This window comes from Gymnogyps californianus, chromosome 17 (assembly GCF_018139145.2).
Source record: "Gymnogyps californianus isolate 813 chromosome 17, ASM1813914v2, whole genome shotgun sequence".
Classification (NCBI taxonomy): Eukaryota; Metazoa; Chordata; class Aves; order Accipitriformes; family Cathartidae; genus Gymnogyps; species Gymnogyps californianus.
Genome location: NC_059487.1, coordinates 1,372,862 through 1,385,915, shown reverse-complemented (window position 1 = coordinate 1,385,915; position 13,054 = coordinate 1,372,862). Strand labels below are relative to the sequence as shown.

Here is a 13,054-nt window from a genome sequence, read left to right as displayed (position 1 = left end):
GGTCCCCAGTGCAAGACGGACATGGACCTGTTGGAGTGGGTCCAGAGGAGGCCACAAACATGATCAGAGGGATGGAACACCCTCTCCTATGAGGACAGGCTGAGAGAGTTGGGGTTGTTCAGCCTGGAGAAGAGAAGGCCCCAGGGAGACCTTATTGCGGCCTTTCAGTACTTAAAGGGGGCTCATAAGAAAGACAGACTTTTTACCAGGGCCTGTAGTGACAGGACAAGGGGCAGCAGTTTGAAACTGAGAGAGGGTAGGGTTAGGCTGGCATAAGGAAGAAATGTTTTACAATGAGGGTGGCGAGACAGTGGACCAGGTTGCCCAGAGAAGCTGTGGATGCCCCATCATTGGAAGTGTTCAAGGTCAGGTTGGATGGGGCTTTGAGCAACCTCATCTAGTGAAAGATGTCCCTGCCCAGGGCAGGGGGGTTGGACTAGATGGTCTTTGAAGGTCCCTTCCAACCCAAACCATTCTGTGATTCTAAAAGTGATCTTTCCCTGCCTGCCTTAGGTTGTGGTCCTGACCGGGCTCTTGCTCTCCCATACCTGCCAGAACAGCGTTTAGGTAGCTGGGACTTACAGGAGGTGATGGTGGTGGGATGTCATGTCACCAAGCAACTCCTCCAGCCCCAGGGTGGCTGGGTCCATGGCCTGGAACTGCGCTGGGACCTCATCCCTGCGTTAGTGCTGCTGGGGCTGGGGCAAAGCCTTGGGTTTGGCAGCTCAGGGAGAAGCTGGCTCCCTGCCCATGCCATGTGGGCTGTCATTCCAGAAACGGGGATCAGAAATATCCCGTATGGGCTTCCACACTCCAAAAAAGTGCAGTTTTTCTGGTGTTGCAGGCATTACTCAGGGCTGCTCGTGTGGCAGCTCTGTGGGCAAGGTGGGTGATGTGACTGCAGGCAGATGCTGCCGGCGGAGCCAGCTCATCCAGCCACAGCCCTCAGGCACTCTGGTGGCAGCGATCCCAGCTGGTCCTGCGCGGCTGGACACGGCCTGGGGAGCCCAGCGACGGGGAGCTGGTGGGGCCTGAGCAGCCCGAGAGGCAGATGGGTGACAGTCACAAAGGGTGCTTGATGACCTGTGCATGCATGGACCGTCCCAGGAGCTCTCACCAGCCCCATGCTGCATTTGCATAAAGGTTTTAAAAACATAAAGGTTGCAAAAACGTGTTACTGAGCACCCCAACACGGAAAGTGCCTTCCCCTCCCCTGTTCCTGGCCCTGGGTTTGTTTTTGCATCTTGCACGGGACAGGCAGCTGGAGCTGGAGGCAGGTTTTGTCCCGCTGCCGCCCAGGGTCTGGCCACGCCGGCCGTGGGAACCCAGCGTGCTGCTGCTGCTGGGAAGTCCACAGGGGAAAAAACCAGCCTTCCTGGATGCAGTATGTGGAGTTGTCCATGTTTACCATTTCCTGTGTCAGTGCAGCCTTTAACCTGACTCACAGCCTGTTTTTTCCTCCCAGAATAAACCCTTCAACTCATAAAAAATACTAGCGAAGGTACCGAAGGCGCCGGGGCTGGGGGGAGCAGGGAGTTATGGCCAGCCCCGCTCCCTGCTGTGAGCGTGGGGATGGGGCGTGAGCCCCGTGCCCTGACCACGGTGAGTCCCTGCCACTGGTGTCCCTCCCCACACCTCTGGCTCTTCTCCTCCAGCTCAACTGAGTATGAAATCCTGACATCCTGTGCTGCTGCCACCGGCCCTTTGCAAAGCCACCTCCTGGCAGGACGGGAGCTGGGTGTCTGGCAGTGGATCTGTGTGTGCAGGCAGCGGGCAGAGACAGGCAGGTCCCACACCTGCCCATGCGGCCAGGGCATCCTGGGCTGCTGGCTGCCCAGCCGGCATCCTCCATCCCTGTGCGCCCGGGTGACACCTCCTGTCTCTCCTTGTGGGTGGCAGTGGCAGAGCAGGGTGACCAGCGGCCATGACGACGGAGACGGGCCCCGGTTCGGAGGTGAAGAACGCGCAGGAGGAGGCTCCGCAGCAGCAGCTGGAGGCGGCTGCGCACGGCCCTACCGCCGCAGCCGCCAACCCCGCCGGCCGGGATGCTGAGGCCAACGAGAAGCCCGGGGCACAGTCCGATGCCCGAAATATGGAGCCGGTGAGTGAATGACGGCCGGGTGCCCTGAGAAGGCACAGCAGAGGAAGGGGACATGCCACCGCTCTCTGCTGCCCATCACCGTGTCCTCGCTGCAGCGTGGGGGCTGCAGGGAGCCCAGTGAGGTGGGCACCTCCCCTGTGCTGTTGGCCCCGGGGGAACATTCTGGAGAGGGGGCAGTGGACGGGCTCTGCTGGCTGCCTCCCAGCTGCCTGCACGGGTCCTCGCAGGCAGGACAGGCAGAAGGAGCAGTACGGCAGCCCAAAGTGCTGACTGTGCTGGAAATGGCACTGCCGCGGCTGCCGGCCAGGGCTGGGGGAGGAAGTGGGTGGCCCCGTGTCCCAGGACTGAGCTGCTCCTGGCAGGGCTGGGAGCGGCGGCTGCACCCCGATGTCAGCCATGGAGCCGCCGGGGAGCTGTGCTGCTGCCAGCAGGCCCGGTGCGCCCTGGCCCTGCCTGCTGCACCGGGCAGTTGGGCAGGGAGGTTTTGGGTGCTGAACTGACCCCGGGCTCATGGGCCTCCATATTCCCGGGACCCTGGTTGTGCCTGCAGTGTGGGGTGGGGGAACTGGGCTTGGCTGTGGACTCCCAAGAGGTCATCAGCCTCCCCGCCGTCAGCTGCCCTCTTCTGCCTGCTGTTGGAGGGCTTTCCCCATCTGTCTGTCCGTCCATCCTGGCAGTGGTGCCAGGTAACCCTCTGCGTCTCCCCACTCCAGGGCACAGAGATGGAGGAGAAGGACTACAGCGAGACGGACGGGCTCTCTGACAAAACAACCCCCAGCAAGACCCAGAAGTCACCCCAGAAAACCACCAAGAAAGTGAAGAGTGCCCTCTGCAGAGTGACTCTGCTCGATGCCTCGAGTATGAATGCGAGGTGGAGGTGAGTCCCAGCTTCAGGGGGCTGCGCTGGCACCAAGGAGGGGACACGTCTCAGCCCGGGGACCCTGCCCAGCCCAGCGAGTCCCCAGTGTCAGGGCTCTTCCAAGGACAGCTTTGTAGTACCTCTCTCCTAGGGAAAAGGATCCACAGAAACAGCCGTTTAAGTTGAAATTTCAAAATAAGGAAAAAATCTGGAAAGACAGACTCTAGCAGGGAATTTCAGCCCAGTGAATCCAAATTTGGCAGCTACTCACAGTAGAAAACAGCATCTAAAAAGCAGAAGCTTAATAGATGGGGGATAGAGCTCTGCCTGACAATATGTGCACGACACATCCATGTGCCAGCCTGTCTGCCAACACCTCGAGAGCGCAGTGTGTTGGCTGTCCCGCATGCTAAGGCGAAGGATGTGTGTGCCTGTGTTGGTGCAAAGAGGCTGACACGCGTGGACCCTCATGGCTGCCCCAGGCGGGTTTGTGTCCGTCCTCTCTGTGTTCATCGTCTCATCCCTTGCTGTCCATCCCCATAAAGCTTGCAGGCCAGAGACCGTACGGGGAGGTGTGTCAGAGCCTGGCAGCGTCGTGCGTGTGTGTGTGCATGCGTACGTAAGGGTGATACACGTGCACATCCTTGTAGCTGCATCCTCGTGTGTGTGCAGGCAGGGCGGTGTGCCTGGGCGGGCGGTCCAGCACCCTGCTCTGGGTGTGTGGGTCACCCGCTATTTGTGCAGCGTCGCAAACGTGTGGCGTGGGCGTGCACAAGTGCACGCGGGTGTGCGCCAGGGAGCGCGTTTCCCTGGTAGTGGCTGTCACTGCAGGGAGGGACAGAGAGGACTGGCGCCTGCCAGGCGCTGCCTTGGCATTGGGAGAGCTGCAGGGCTGCTTCAGCCGCTGTCAGCACGGGGACCTCTCCCTTCTAGGACAGGCTGGGGGACGCCGAGGATTAAATCAGGAGTTGGGGCTGGCTTTTGTGGAAGGGTCCTGTGGCCCTGCTGCAGGGGCAAAGGCAGCTGGGAGGAGAAGTGCTTGCCCGGAGTGCCTGTTTCTGTCCCCAGCGCTCGCTGCTGTCTCCTGCCTGCAGGTTGGGGAAGGTGGTGCTGCTCTGACCTGCGGCATCATCCCGGTGGGAGGGACATTCTTAAGGACTGGCAACTTTGCTTAAAAATGCAAAAGCTGAGGTTGTTCAGGAGCAGAAATCCCGGAGCCTTTGCCAGGGAGACCTTTGCACTTGCTGCTGGCGAGTGGGCAGACGGGTTTTTGTTGGCAGCAGCTCGGAGCTGACTGCGCAGAGCGGACCTGCATCTGTATGCAGGTCCTGCCTCCCTCGGGTGTCGGCTGCGCAGGATTGATGAACATAAGGAGCGTGACTGCCTGCTCGCTGTGGCTGCCTGGGATGAGTGAGCACCCCGAGGCAGCCAGCGGTGGGGGGGTCTGGCCCCTGCCCGTGGCACAGGCAGCAGGGCCTTTGATCTCTGCACTCCAGCAGCCCTGACCGTCGCTTTCACGGTAAAATTTGTCACAAAGCTGTGGAAAGATGGGTTGTCACGAAGATGAAAGCCCTCCTGAAGAAGAAAAGGAGTGGAGCACCTCAGGGACTGCCGGGGGTTCATGGGGGCCCCGGCGGGGTCGTCCTTCCCCTGGCTCTCCCCGTAGCATTGGCCAAACAAGACCGGCATGCAAGCAGAAACCCGGGTTGCAGGCTCGCTGGCAGCTTCGTGAACAGAGCAATGCCCCTCGCCGGGCATGGGTAAGGACAAGCTCTCTGCTGTTGCAGTGCAGAGGATGGGGTTGACTTTTAGAGAGCTGCTGCTCTCTAAAAAAGCCACCTGAGGCATAGGGGACAGGGTTTAGCATAGAAAGGCTGGTGCTGCATTTCTTCTTTCTTTCTCGCAGGCCCCATGGGAATAGTTGTGCCTTGCCCGCATGCTTAATTAAGGCTTAATTCAGTAAAAAATCAAAAAGGGGAGTCAAACCATTCAGTGTGACACCCGGCAAGTGCCACGGGTGAGCCCCTGCCTTCAAAACCCGGGTCAGCAGGAGGGAGGAGACCTAAAAAGGGTGACTGCAACTGCTGGAAAAGCTTTGCAGGGCAGCAGGAGCCCAGGGTTGCAGTTGGGGGCAGTGAGCCACTGGGGCTGTGACGCTTGGTGCCCTGAGCTGCCGTCCCTGGGGCGCGTGGTGAAGGTGCTCCGGTAAACGGATGCCTTGGAGAGGGGAGATGGGAGCTGCCAGGCTGGAAGGCTGTAAATAGAGGAGAAACAGACATGGGAGGGGTTGTTCTTCCATCTCCATGAACAAGCCTGGGCCTCGCTGCCACCGGTAACAAAGGGAACTTCAGGGGAACTCAAAGGACCAGATAACGAGGGTGCTCTCCATCCCTGCGCACGGCTCGGGCTCTTCGTGGCTCTCGTTTGTCATGTTGTGCTTCGGGACCCAGCTGCCACCGTCACCGGCAGGGAGGGTGTTGGGAAGGAGCTTGTCCCACGGGCAGCACTGGCTGCCGCAAGCTCTGGGGCGTATTTGTCCCAGCTTGCTGGTCTGGAGCGGAGGTGCCTGGGCTGGCTGGACCCTTCTCTGGTTTGGCATCACTGTCTCCTGGTGTGATGGGGGATGAGCCGGGTGGGCACCGGGTCCCCCTGGCCTGTGGGACCTGCTGCCTGCATCGCACTGGCTGGATTCCACCATGCTCCATCCCTGCAGCCCCAGGACCGCCTGGGTGTCCCCAAAGCGGTGCTGCTGGGTGAGAGGGCTGCTCTCAAAGGCAGCCCAGCACCTTTTGGTGGTCGCCTGGAGGGCCAGGGCTGCCCTGACCCTCCCCAGTGCTCCCTGCCTGCACCCAGCGGGTGCTGTCTGCGCCTGCCGGGTCTCCAGGAGCACAAGGGAGCTGGCTCACCATCAGCCTCTCCATGTCTCAACAGAAGCACGCCCGAGGCCAGGTCCTCTTTGACATGGTGTGTGAGCACCTCAACCTCCTGGAGAAGGACTACTTCGGCCTCACCTTCTGCGACTCGGACAGCCAGAAGGTGAGCACAGGGGGTCCCTCTGTGGCTGCCCCCTCCGTGGTGGGGGGCCCCCCTGACCTGCTGTGTCCTCATTGCAGAACTGGCTGGACCCCTCCAAGGAGATCAAGAAGCAGATCCGCAGTAAGTGCTCGGGTAGGGTCCTCCTCCCCAGCCCTGGGGCATCCCACAGGGCTCCCGGATGGCTCGGCTGTGGCCGTCCTCCAGTGGGTCCCCTGCCTACCTGCCCTGGAGGGGACCTTTGGCAGCTGGCCTGGGGACAGGGATGCTGTTGCTCATTCGGCTGCCTGTTACCCACCTCTCCTCTTACTGATGACAGGCGTCGGGGGCAAGGCACCCCGTCCATGCCACCGGAGAGCTGTCTGAGACTCTGGGCACCACCCCCACCTGCCCTGAGCAGGGAGGACAAGGGATGGGGGGAAGAGTAGGGGGCTTGCTGGGACAGGTCCTGGGGTGCCTTTGCCCATGGTGTTGCCTTGCTGGGGTGGCAGAAGGGCTGTTGCCCAAGGTGTCACCTTGTGGGACATATGAGGCTTTTGCTGTGACATTGGTAGTCACGCTGAGCTGATGGCTCCTGAAGTTGTGATGCTTTTCTCTCCCCAGCTGTTTGGGGAAGATTAACCAAGTCGTGCTGGTGTCCTGATGGCTGTTCTCCTGGCAGCTTCTGGAGCCCCCTTGTCCCTGCCCTGTGCCGGACTTGGGGAGAGTAGCGGGACCCTTAGTGGATGCCCGGATGCTCCTGCACGCCTGTGTGCAGCCAGCATGGGTGCTGCCCTTACTGCTCTCTCCCCTCCCTAGGCGGGCCCTGGAACTTCGCCTTCACTGTGAAGTTTTACCCTCCAGACCCTGCCCAGCTCACGGAGGACATCACAAGGTGAGGACCACCCCTCCATGGACACAGCTGGTGGGGCAGCTCCCAGGGGACCAGTGGGAGCGTGTGGAGGGGCAGGGCTCAGGCAGGACATGGGCAGCCGGGGCATGTCTGGGGGCTCACTGCCCTCCCACTGCATGTGGTATGTCTAAATCACACAGAGTGGGGCCAGGAAGGTGGCTGTGGGAGGTGGCAGTCCCCACGGAGAGCAGTGCAAGGTGGGGTGCACACTGCTGCTTCCTGGGGAGCCCCAGCCTGCTCCGGAGGGCACGTGCCTCTGCCCCGCTCTCATCCTCTGCCCCCTCCTGCAGATACTACCTGTGCCTGCAGCTCCGTGCGGACATCATCACGGGGCGCCTGCCCTGCTCCTTTGTCACGCATGCCCTGCTGGGCTCCTACGCCGTGCAGGCCGAGCTGGGCGACTATGATGCTGAGGAGCACGTGGGCAACTACGTCAGCGAGCTCCGCTTCGCCCCCAACCAGACGCGGGAGCTGGAGGAGCGCATCATGGAGTTGCACAAGACCTACCGGTGAGCCCCAGGAGAGGACGGGCTGATGGCGAGGAAGGCACCAGGCAGCTGGCCCATGCCCGGTGGGGCGCCCGGCCATGTGTCCCCCTCTCTGTCTCCCTGCAGGGGAATGACCCCTGGGGAAGCGGAGATCCATTTCCTGGAGAACGCCAAGAAGCTCTCCATGTACGGGGTGGACCTGCACCACGCCAAGGTACGGGGCCGTGGGGCTGCCAGAGCGATGGCCAGTGCCACCCCATCCTGCCCTGCTGCCTGCACACCCCTTCCTGCCCAGCCCCTTCCTCCCACCATGAAGGTTCAACAAGGACACGGTCCTGGGCAGCCGGCTCTGGGTGGCCCTGCATTGGACCGGAGGAACCCCAGAGATCCAACCTCAAGCAGTCTGTGATTCAGTGACCTCTCTGTCAGCCGGTCCCCTGTAGCAGAGCACTGAGCAGGAGGAAGCATGGCACTGCTGGCCGGACTGGTTCTTACTGGGCAGCTGAGCAGTCCCCTCCTGTCCCTCTTGCCTCCTTCAGGACTCAGAGGGCATCGACATCATGCTGGGTGTCTGCGCCAACGGCCTCCTCATCTACAGGGACCGGCTGAGGATCAACCGCTTCGCCTGGCCCAAGATCCTCAAAATTTCTTACAAGAGGAGCAACTTCTACATCAAGATCCGCCCGGGTGAGGTGGGTGCCATGCGCCAGCGCGGCCCTGGGGCACGGCAGGCTGCCTGCTCTGCTGAACTGGGGCTGCCTGGTGGGGAGGTCCTCACTGGGCTCCAGCCTCTGCCCCAAGGGTCCCAAGTTAATGACCACGCTGGCCAAGAGAGCACATCTCCTGTGGCGTATGGAGGCTTTCAGCAAGTGCTTTCTTGTTCGTGCTCTCATTTTCTCACTGGCAAAGTGATTTCAGCAGGCTGAGGGCACCCCAGGCTCCTTTCCCACCAGCTAGACGCCGTGACCCCGCTGGTGTAGGGAGGTTGCCCAGGAAGGGGGGTTGAGGGCCATTTTTGATGTGTCTTCCATGCTTCACAAAAAACCATCAGGAGGCTTTTTTGTTTGTTTTCCGACTTTATTTGCGCTCTTTTCACTTCTGTGTGCACTGATGGGAGAATGTATTTCCACCCACGTTTTCCAGCAGGCAGGAGGGCAAGGACAGTGCATCTAAAATGGAAGGTGATGCCCTCTCACCAAAATGAGCTTTAAAAGATTTTTGTTTCTTGAGGGAATTTATCTTGCACTGAAAAGCCATTTACAGTTGAGGAAAGTGCTTAGGCCAAAAGTGTCGGGGCACGATCCCACCACCCAGTGGGGCTGGGCATGGAGCTTTCCAGCACTGCTTTGAAGAAGACTTTTTTTTGCATGGTCATGGCTCCTGCCAGGGGAACCTGAGGGCCTTGGCAAGGCAGGTCCATCCCATCACGTCCTCTAGGGCAGGATCTGCCTGTAACGGCATGTCTCTGTCTCCCCCAAGTACGAACAGTTTGAGAGCACCATTGGCTTCAAGCTGCCCAACCACCGCTCCGCCAAGCGTCTCTGGAAGGTCTGCATAGAGCATCACACCTTCTTCAGGTGAGGAGACCTTCTCCAGACCTTCTCCAGGCCTCCCTGCTTGGAGGCAGACATGCTCCTGCCTCTGCTGCAGTGGGTACATGTGGGGGGCAGTGCCGGGGGGCATGGCTGGGGCCCGCTGACGGCACTCCACCTCTCTCACCCCTAGGCTGGTGTCCCCGGAGCCACCCCCCAAGGGCTTCCTGGTGATGGGCTCCAAGTTTCGCTACAGCGGGCGGACGCAGGCGCAGACACGGCAGGCCAGCGCCCTCATCGACCGCCCGGCTCCCTTCTTCGAGCGCTCCTCCAGCAAACGGTACACCATGTCTCGCAGCCTTGACGGAGGTATGCCCCAAATTGGGGAGGGGGAGGGAGATTGGTCCGCTGGCGGGAGCGAGGGGGATGCTGTTCGGCTCGTCTCTGCGAGCTGTTTGGCTCATTTGGCAGGGTTACAGCAGGCATCAAGCTTCCTTCCGGAGGCTGTCCCCAGCCGCGTCCCCATGGCAGAGGGTCTGTCCCCACCCCAAGTGATAGCTCAGAGCGCGCATGAGCAGGGGGACGTGGCAGGGCTGGGGTCGAGCAACTTGGGGACGGGGCTCCCCGCGGCTCCCTGTGTCCTGGGACCCCTGGGGCTGCCAGGAATCCCTGGGACCCCTGGGACCAGCCGTCCCTGCTGCAGGGCGTTCGGGGCTCCTCGGCCCCCAGGTCTGAGCTGGCAGGGTGGGGGGCAGGGGCTGGGGGGCTGGGGTGGGGTTTGGGAGTGGCAGGGCTGGGGTGACCCGGGCTCTCCCCCACGGGCAGAGTTCTCGCGCCCAGCCTCCGTCAGCGAGAACCACGACGCTGGGGCGGAGGGCGAGAAGCGGGATGAGGACGGTGAGTTTGGCAGCAGGAGAAGGTCCGAGACGGAGGACGAGGAGGTGACCACCCCAACGAAAATCAAGGAGCTGAAGGTACAGGCGAGGCGGGCAGAGGAGGATGGAGGTGGAGGGGTAGGCCGGCTCACTCCTGGAGAGGGCAGGCAGGGGACCGGGCACAGGCAGCAGGGCTGGGCTGCAGGCAGGAAGGGTCGCCTCGGGGCACGGTTCCCTGCAGCCCTTTCTCCGCCAGCTGTGCCCCAGGCTGGTGGGACCCTTGGGACATGGCTCGTGGCCTCACCGGTGGAAATGGGGCTGTCACAGGGGCTCGGCTCCCCTCTGATTCCCCAGCGCCCTTCAGGTGGTCTCAAGGCTTGTCCCCAGGCAGGGCTGGACCTGGGAGCAGCCCCGCTCCGGAACAGGGATGGGGATGGGGACAGGCCAGGCACACCGGTGCCCACTTGTGCCCGCCACTGCCTGGGCACAGCCCACCCACTCCCTGCCCCGGCCCCTGGGCTGGCCCAGGGACACCCCAGCCCATTTCATCCCCACGCTGCGAGGGGAGGGGGGGTCCAGTCCTTCTGCGCCCTATGAGCCCATCAACTTAACTGTGATGTTTGTGACAAGTTCCCGCAACTGACCCTGCTGGTTACTTTTAACCCTCTCTTTGCTGCCAGCCGGAGCACGAAACAACCCCCAGGCACAAACAGGAGGTATTCTCTCTCTGGAGTATCTTAGTCCTCATCGGTGCATCATATTGTCCATCCTTTCCAAAGCAACACTGTGTGTCACCCTATTTACTGGAATACAAGATGCACCGGGGCGGGGGGTTGGATGCTAGAGAAGCCCGATGAGCAGACAGCTGGGGATCTGCCCCAGCACGCACACGGCATCTTCTATCCCACTAAGTAAGGTAGTCCTAATCGTACGTGTGAGCAAGAGCCCTCCCAAGGCGCAATGGCCAGGCCCCCATGCCGAGTCCTTGGCCCGTTGGGAAGACCTGGCTTCTGCTCGTGTTACTGACTCCGCCATGTCTTCACCTCGTGTCTCCTCTCCGTCCAGCCCTGCGGCCCTAGCTCTCCTGTGGAGGCTGGTCCCATCGCTCCCGCTGGCACCCTGACCCACGTTCTGCTTTTGCCTGACCCGAACTGCCTCCGTCACCTGCCCTGTCCGGCACCTCTGCTCTCCCGCAGCCCCCCGACTCCCCCAGCGTGGCTCCCCTCCACAGAGAGCCGGGCCGGAGCTCCTCGCAGCGCTGCGGCTGCCATCCCGCCCCGCCGGGGGCAAATGAGTCTCTGAGCTGCCTTCAGCGCCCGCTCAGCTGCCTGTGGGGACAGGCACTGGCACCCACCCCCTGTGCCAGAGGGCAGCTGCCTGCATCTGCCCGGCCTGAGAGCGGGCTGTCGCAGAGAAGAGGGAGGCTGTGCACTCCCCTGCACAGACTCCCATGTCCGCGGCGGCCCCCCATCAGGAACGATTCATCCCAGCCTAAAATCCACAGTTGCTCCCCAGGGGTTTCCCCTCCGCTCGCAGTGGGACGTAGATCCTCGCTGGAGCTGTTGACGAGGGCAAACGCGACCAGGCAATGGGGTTTGCGGCACTGGCACCACACAGCCCTCATCGTCCCGCTCGGCACCGCAGGGCAGACCCCGCTGGGGCGGTGGACACCGGTCCCAGTCCCTCCCCTGCCCGCCTCATTGCTTACCCCGCTGCATGTGCATGTGCTGCTCCCCCGGCCCCCGGCGCACCCCGAGCCCAGAGGTGGGCAAACCGTGAAGCACTTCTCCATGGCTCAGACACGCGGGTCCACGGGGGCAGTTTTCTCATGAGTTGCACTGAGCCTTCAGGATCTGGAAAATTTAGTAGGGTTTTTCATGGGACTGTCTTGGGTCTCTGGGCTTTTGCTGAGGAGAAATACCAGGGAGGTATTTTAGGTGACTCCTTTCGAACCTCAAAAGAGGTTTGAGTTGGAATTTGAAGCAGAAGCCAGGGTTCTTGCTCTTGCTGGTTCTTGCTCTGAGCCAGTTTGCCCACCTCTGTGGCAGGATGAGGGGAGCCACCCTGGTGCCTGTACCATCACAAAACGATGCTCTAACACCTAAACCCCACCTTGCACTTGAGCGCTCTGAGCTGTCCTCTCTCCACAGCAGGCCAGACCCCACCCCACCCCAGGCTGCCGATGGGCCCAGGCTGGTCCATGGTGATCCAGGCTTGGATTCATGCTGGACATCTCTGACCAGCCCTTGACCTCCTGCCCTTTGGCAGAAGCCCACTTCAAAGGAGCTCCGTTGGAAATGCCAGTTTCCTGCCCTGCTGGGACAGAGGCTCAGGCTCCCTTTGTGCCTGGCACGAGAGAGCAGCAGAGGAGGCTGCTGGTATTTCCAATAGGGCCCGATCCCTTGCTGACCCCAAGGGAGAGCCCACTCTCTTCCTCAGGTGGCTTAGCTTGTCCTCAACAGGCCGTGCTGGAGATGCCGAAGGGGCATGCTGTACCCTTCAGGGAGGGAAGCCTGCCACGCACGTTCAGCCACGTGCTTGCTGCCTTTTTGCTGCTCCCTGCAATGGTCTTAGTGAGAACTGCAGACCAGGGTGCTCTGACACGCTGTTCATTTGGCTCTTGAGACCCTAAATTCAAGCCCAGTGTGAAGCAAACCCTCCCAGTGCCCTGCTCATCTCTTTTGCCTTGGCTGGTGCTTTAATCATAGTTCTCTTCCTCTCTCCTTCCCCAAGTTTTTAGACAAGCCAGAAGATGTTTTGCTGAAGCATCAGGCCAGCATCAATGAGCTGAAGCGGACCCTGAAGGAGCCCAACAGCAAGCTAGTTCACAGGGACCGGGACAGGAGGCTGCCTTCCTCACCAGCCTCTTCCTCACCCAAGCATGAGGATGAAACACCAAAGGGAACCCAGAAAAGGCCAGCGAGGTTTGTTCCGCTGCTTCTCTTATGGAGGGGATCAAGTTGTTCACGGGGAGGTGTTCCTCAGCTGTTGGGCTCTGGGTCTCTGCCTCCTGTGCTACCTGGGGGGTGCATGGTGGAATTACGTGGTGGGGACATGGGGTGGGGCGAGGGGGCCTTTGGCCAGGCTGTTGTCTCTAAGTTTTGTAATGAGCTAACCGTTTTCACACTGCTGGTAGTGATCTCCCCTTGTCCCCAGGCACTGTATGGGGTTGAACTTGTCATCCTTCTCTGGAGGGCTGTGTTTTGGGGGTACCTGAGAGTTGGGCTGCGGCTTTGTTTGCCCATGAGATGGGGCTTTCCTCACCCCTCTTACC

At 61.1% G+C, this 13,054-nt stretch overlaps 1 protein-coding gene across 1 annotated transcript in view; it reads left to right on the top strand.

Moving 5' to 3' along the window:
- The first annotated feature begins 2,021 nt into the window (after positions 1–2,021).
- Positions 2,022–13,054, top strand: part of EPB41L1 (erythrocyte membrane protein band 4.1 like 1) — a 29,834-nt gene continuing 18,801 nt past the window's right edge. Inside the window, 14 exon segments of the mRNA XM_050907150.1 lie at positions 2,022–2,101; positions 2,815–2,953; positions 2,956–2,978; positions 5,892–5,996; positions 6,074–6,116; positions 6,792–6,867; positions 7,176–7,394; positions 7,500–7,587; positions 7,913–8,065; positions 8,853–8,950; positions 9,099–9,274; positions 9,731–9,879; positions 12,514–12,675; positions 12,678–12,704. Coding sequence (XP_050763107.1) covers positions 2,093–2,101; positions 2,815–2,953; positions 2,956–2,978; positions 5,892–5,996; positions 6,074–6,116; positions 6,792–6,867; positions 7,176–7,394; positions 7,500–7,587; positions 7,913–8,065; positions 8,853–8,950; positions 9,099–9,274; positions 9,731–9,879; positions 12,514–12,675; positions 12,678–12,704 — 1,467 coding nt within the window. The 5' untranslated portion in view covers positions 2,022–2,092.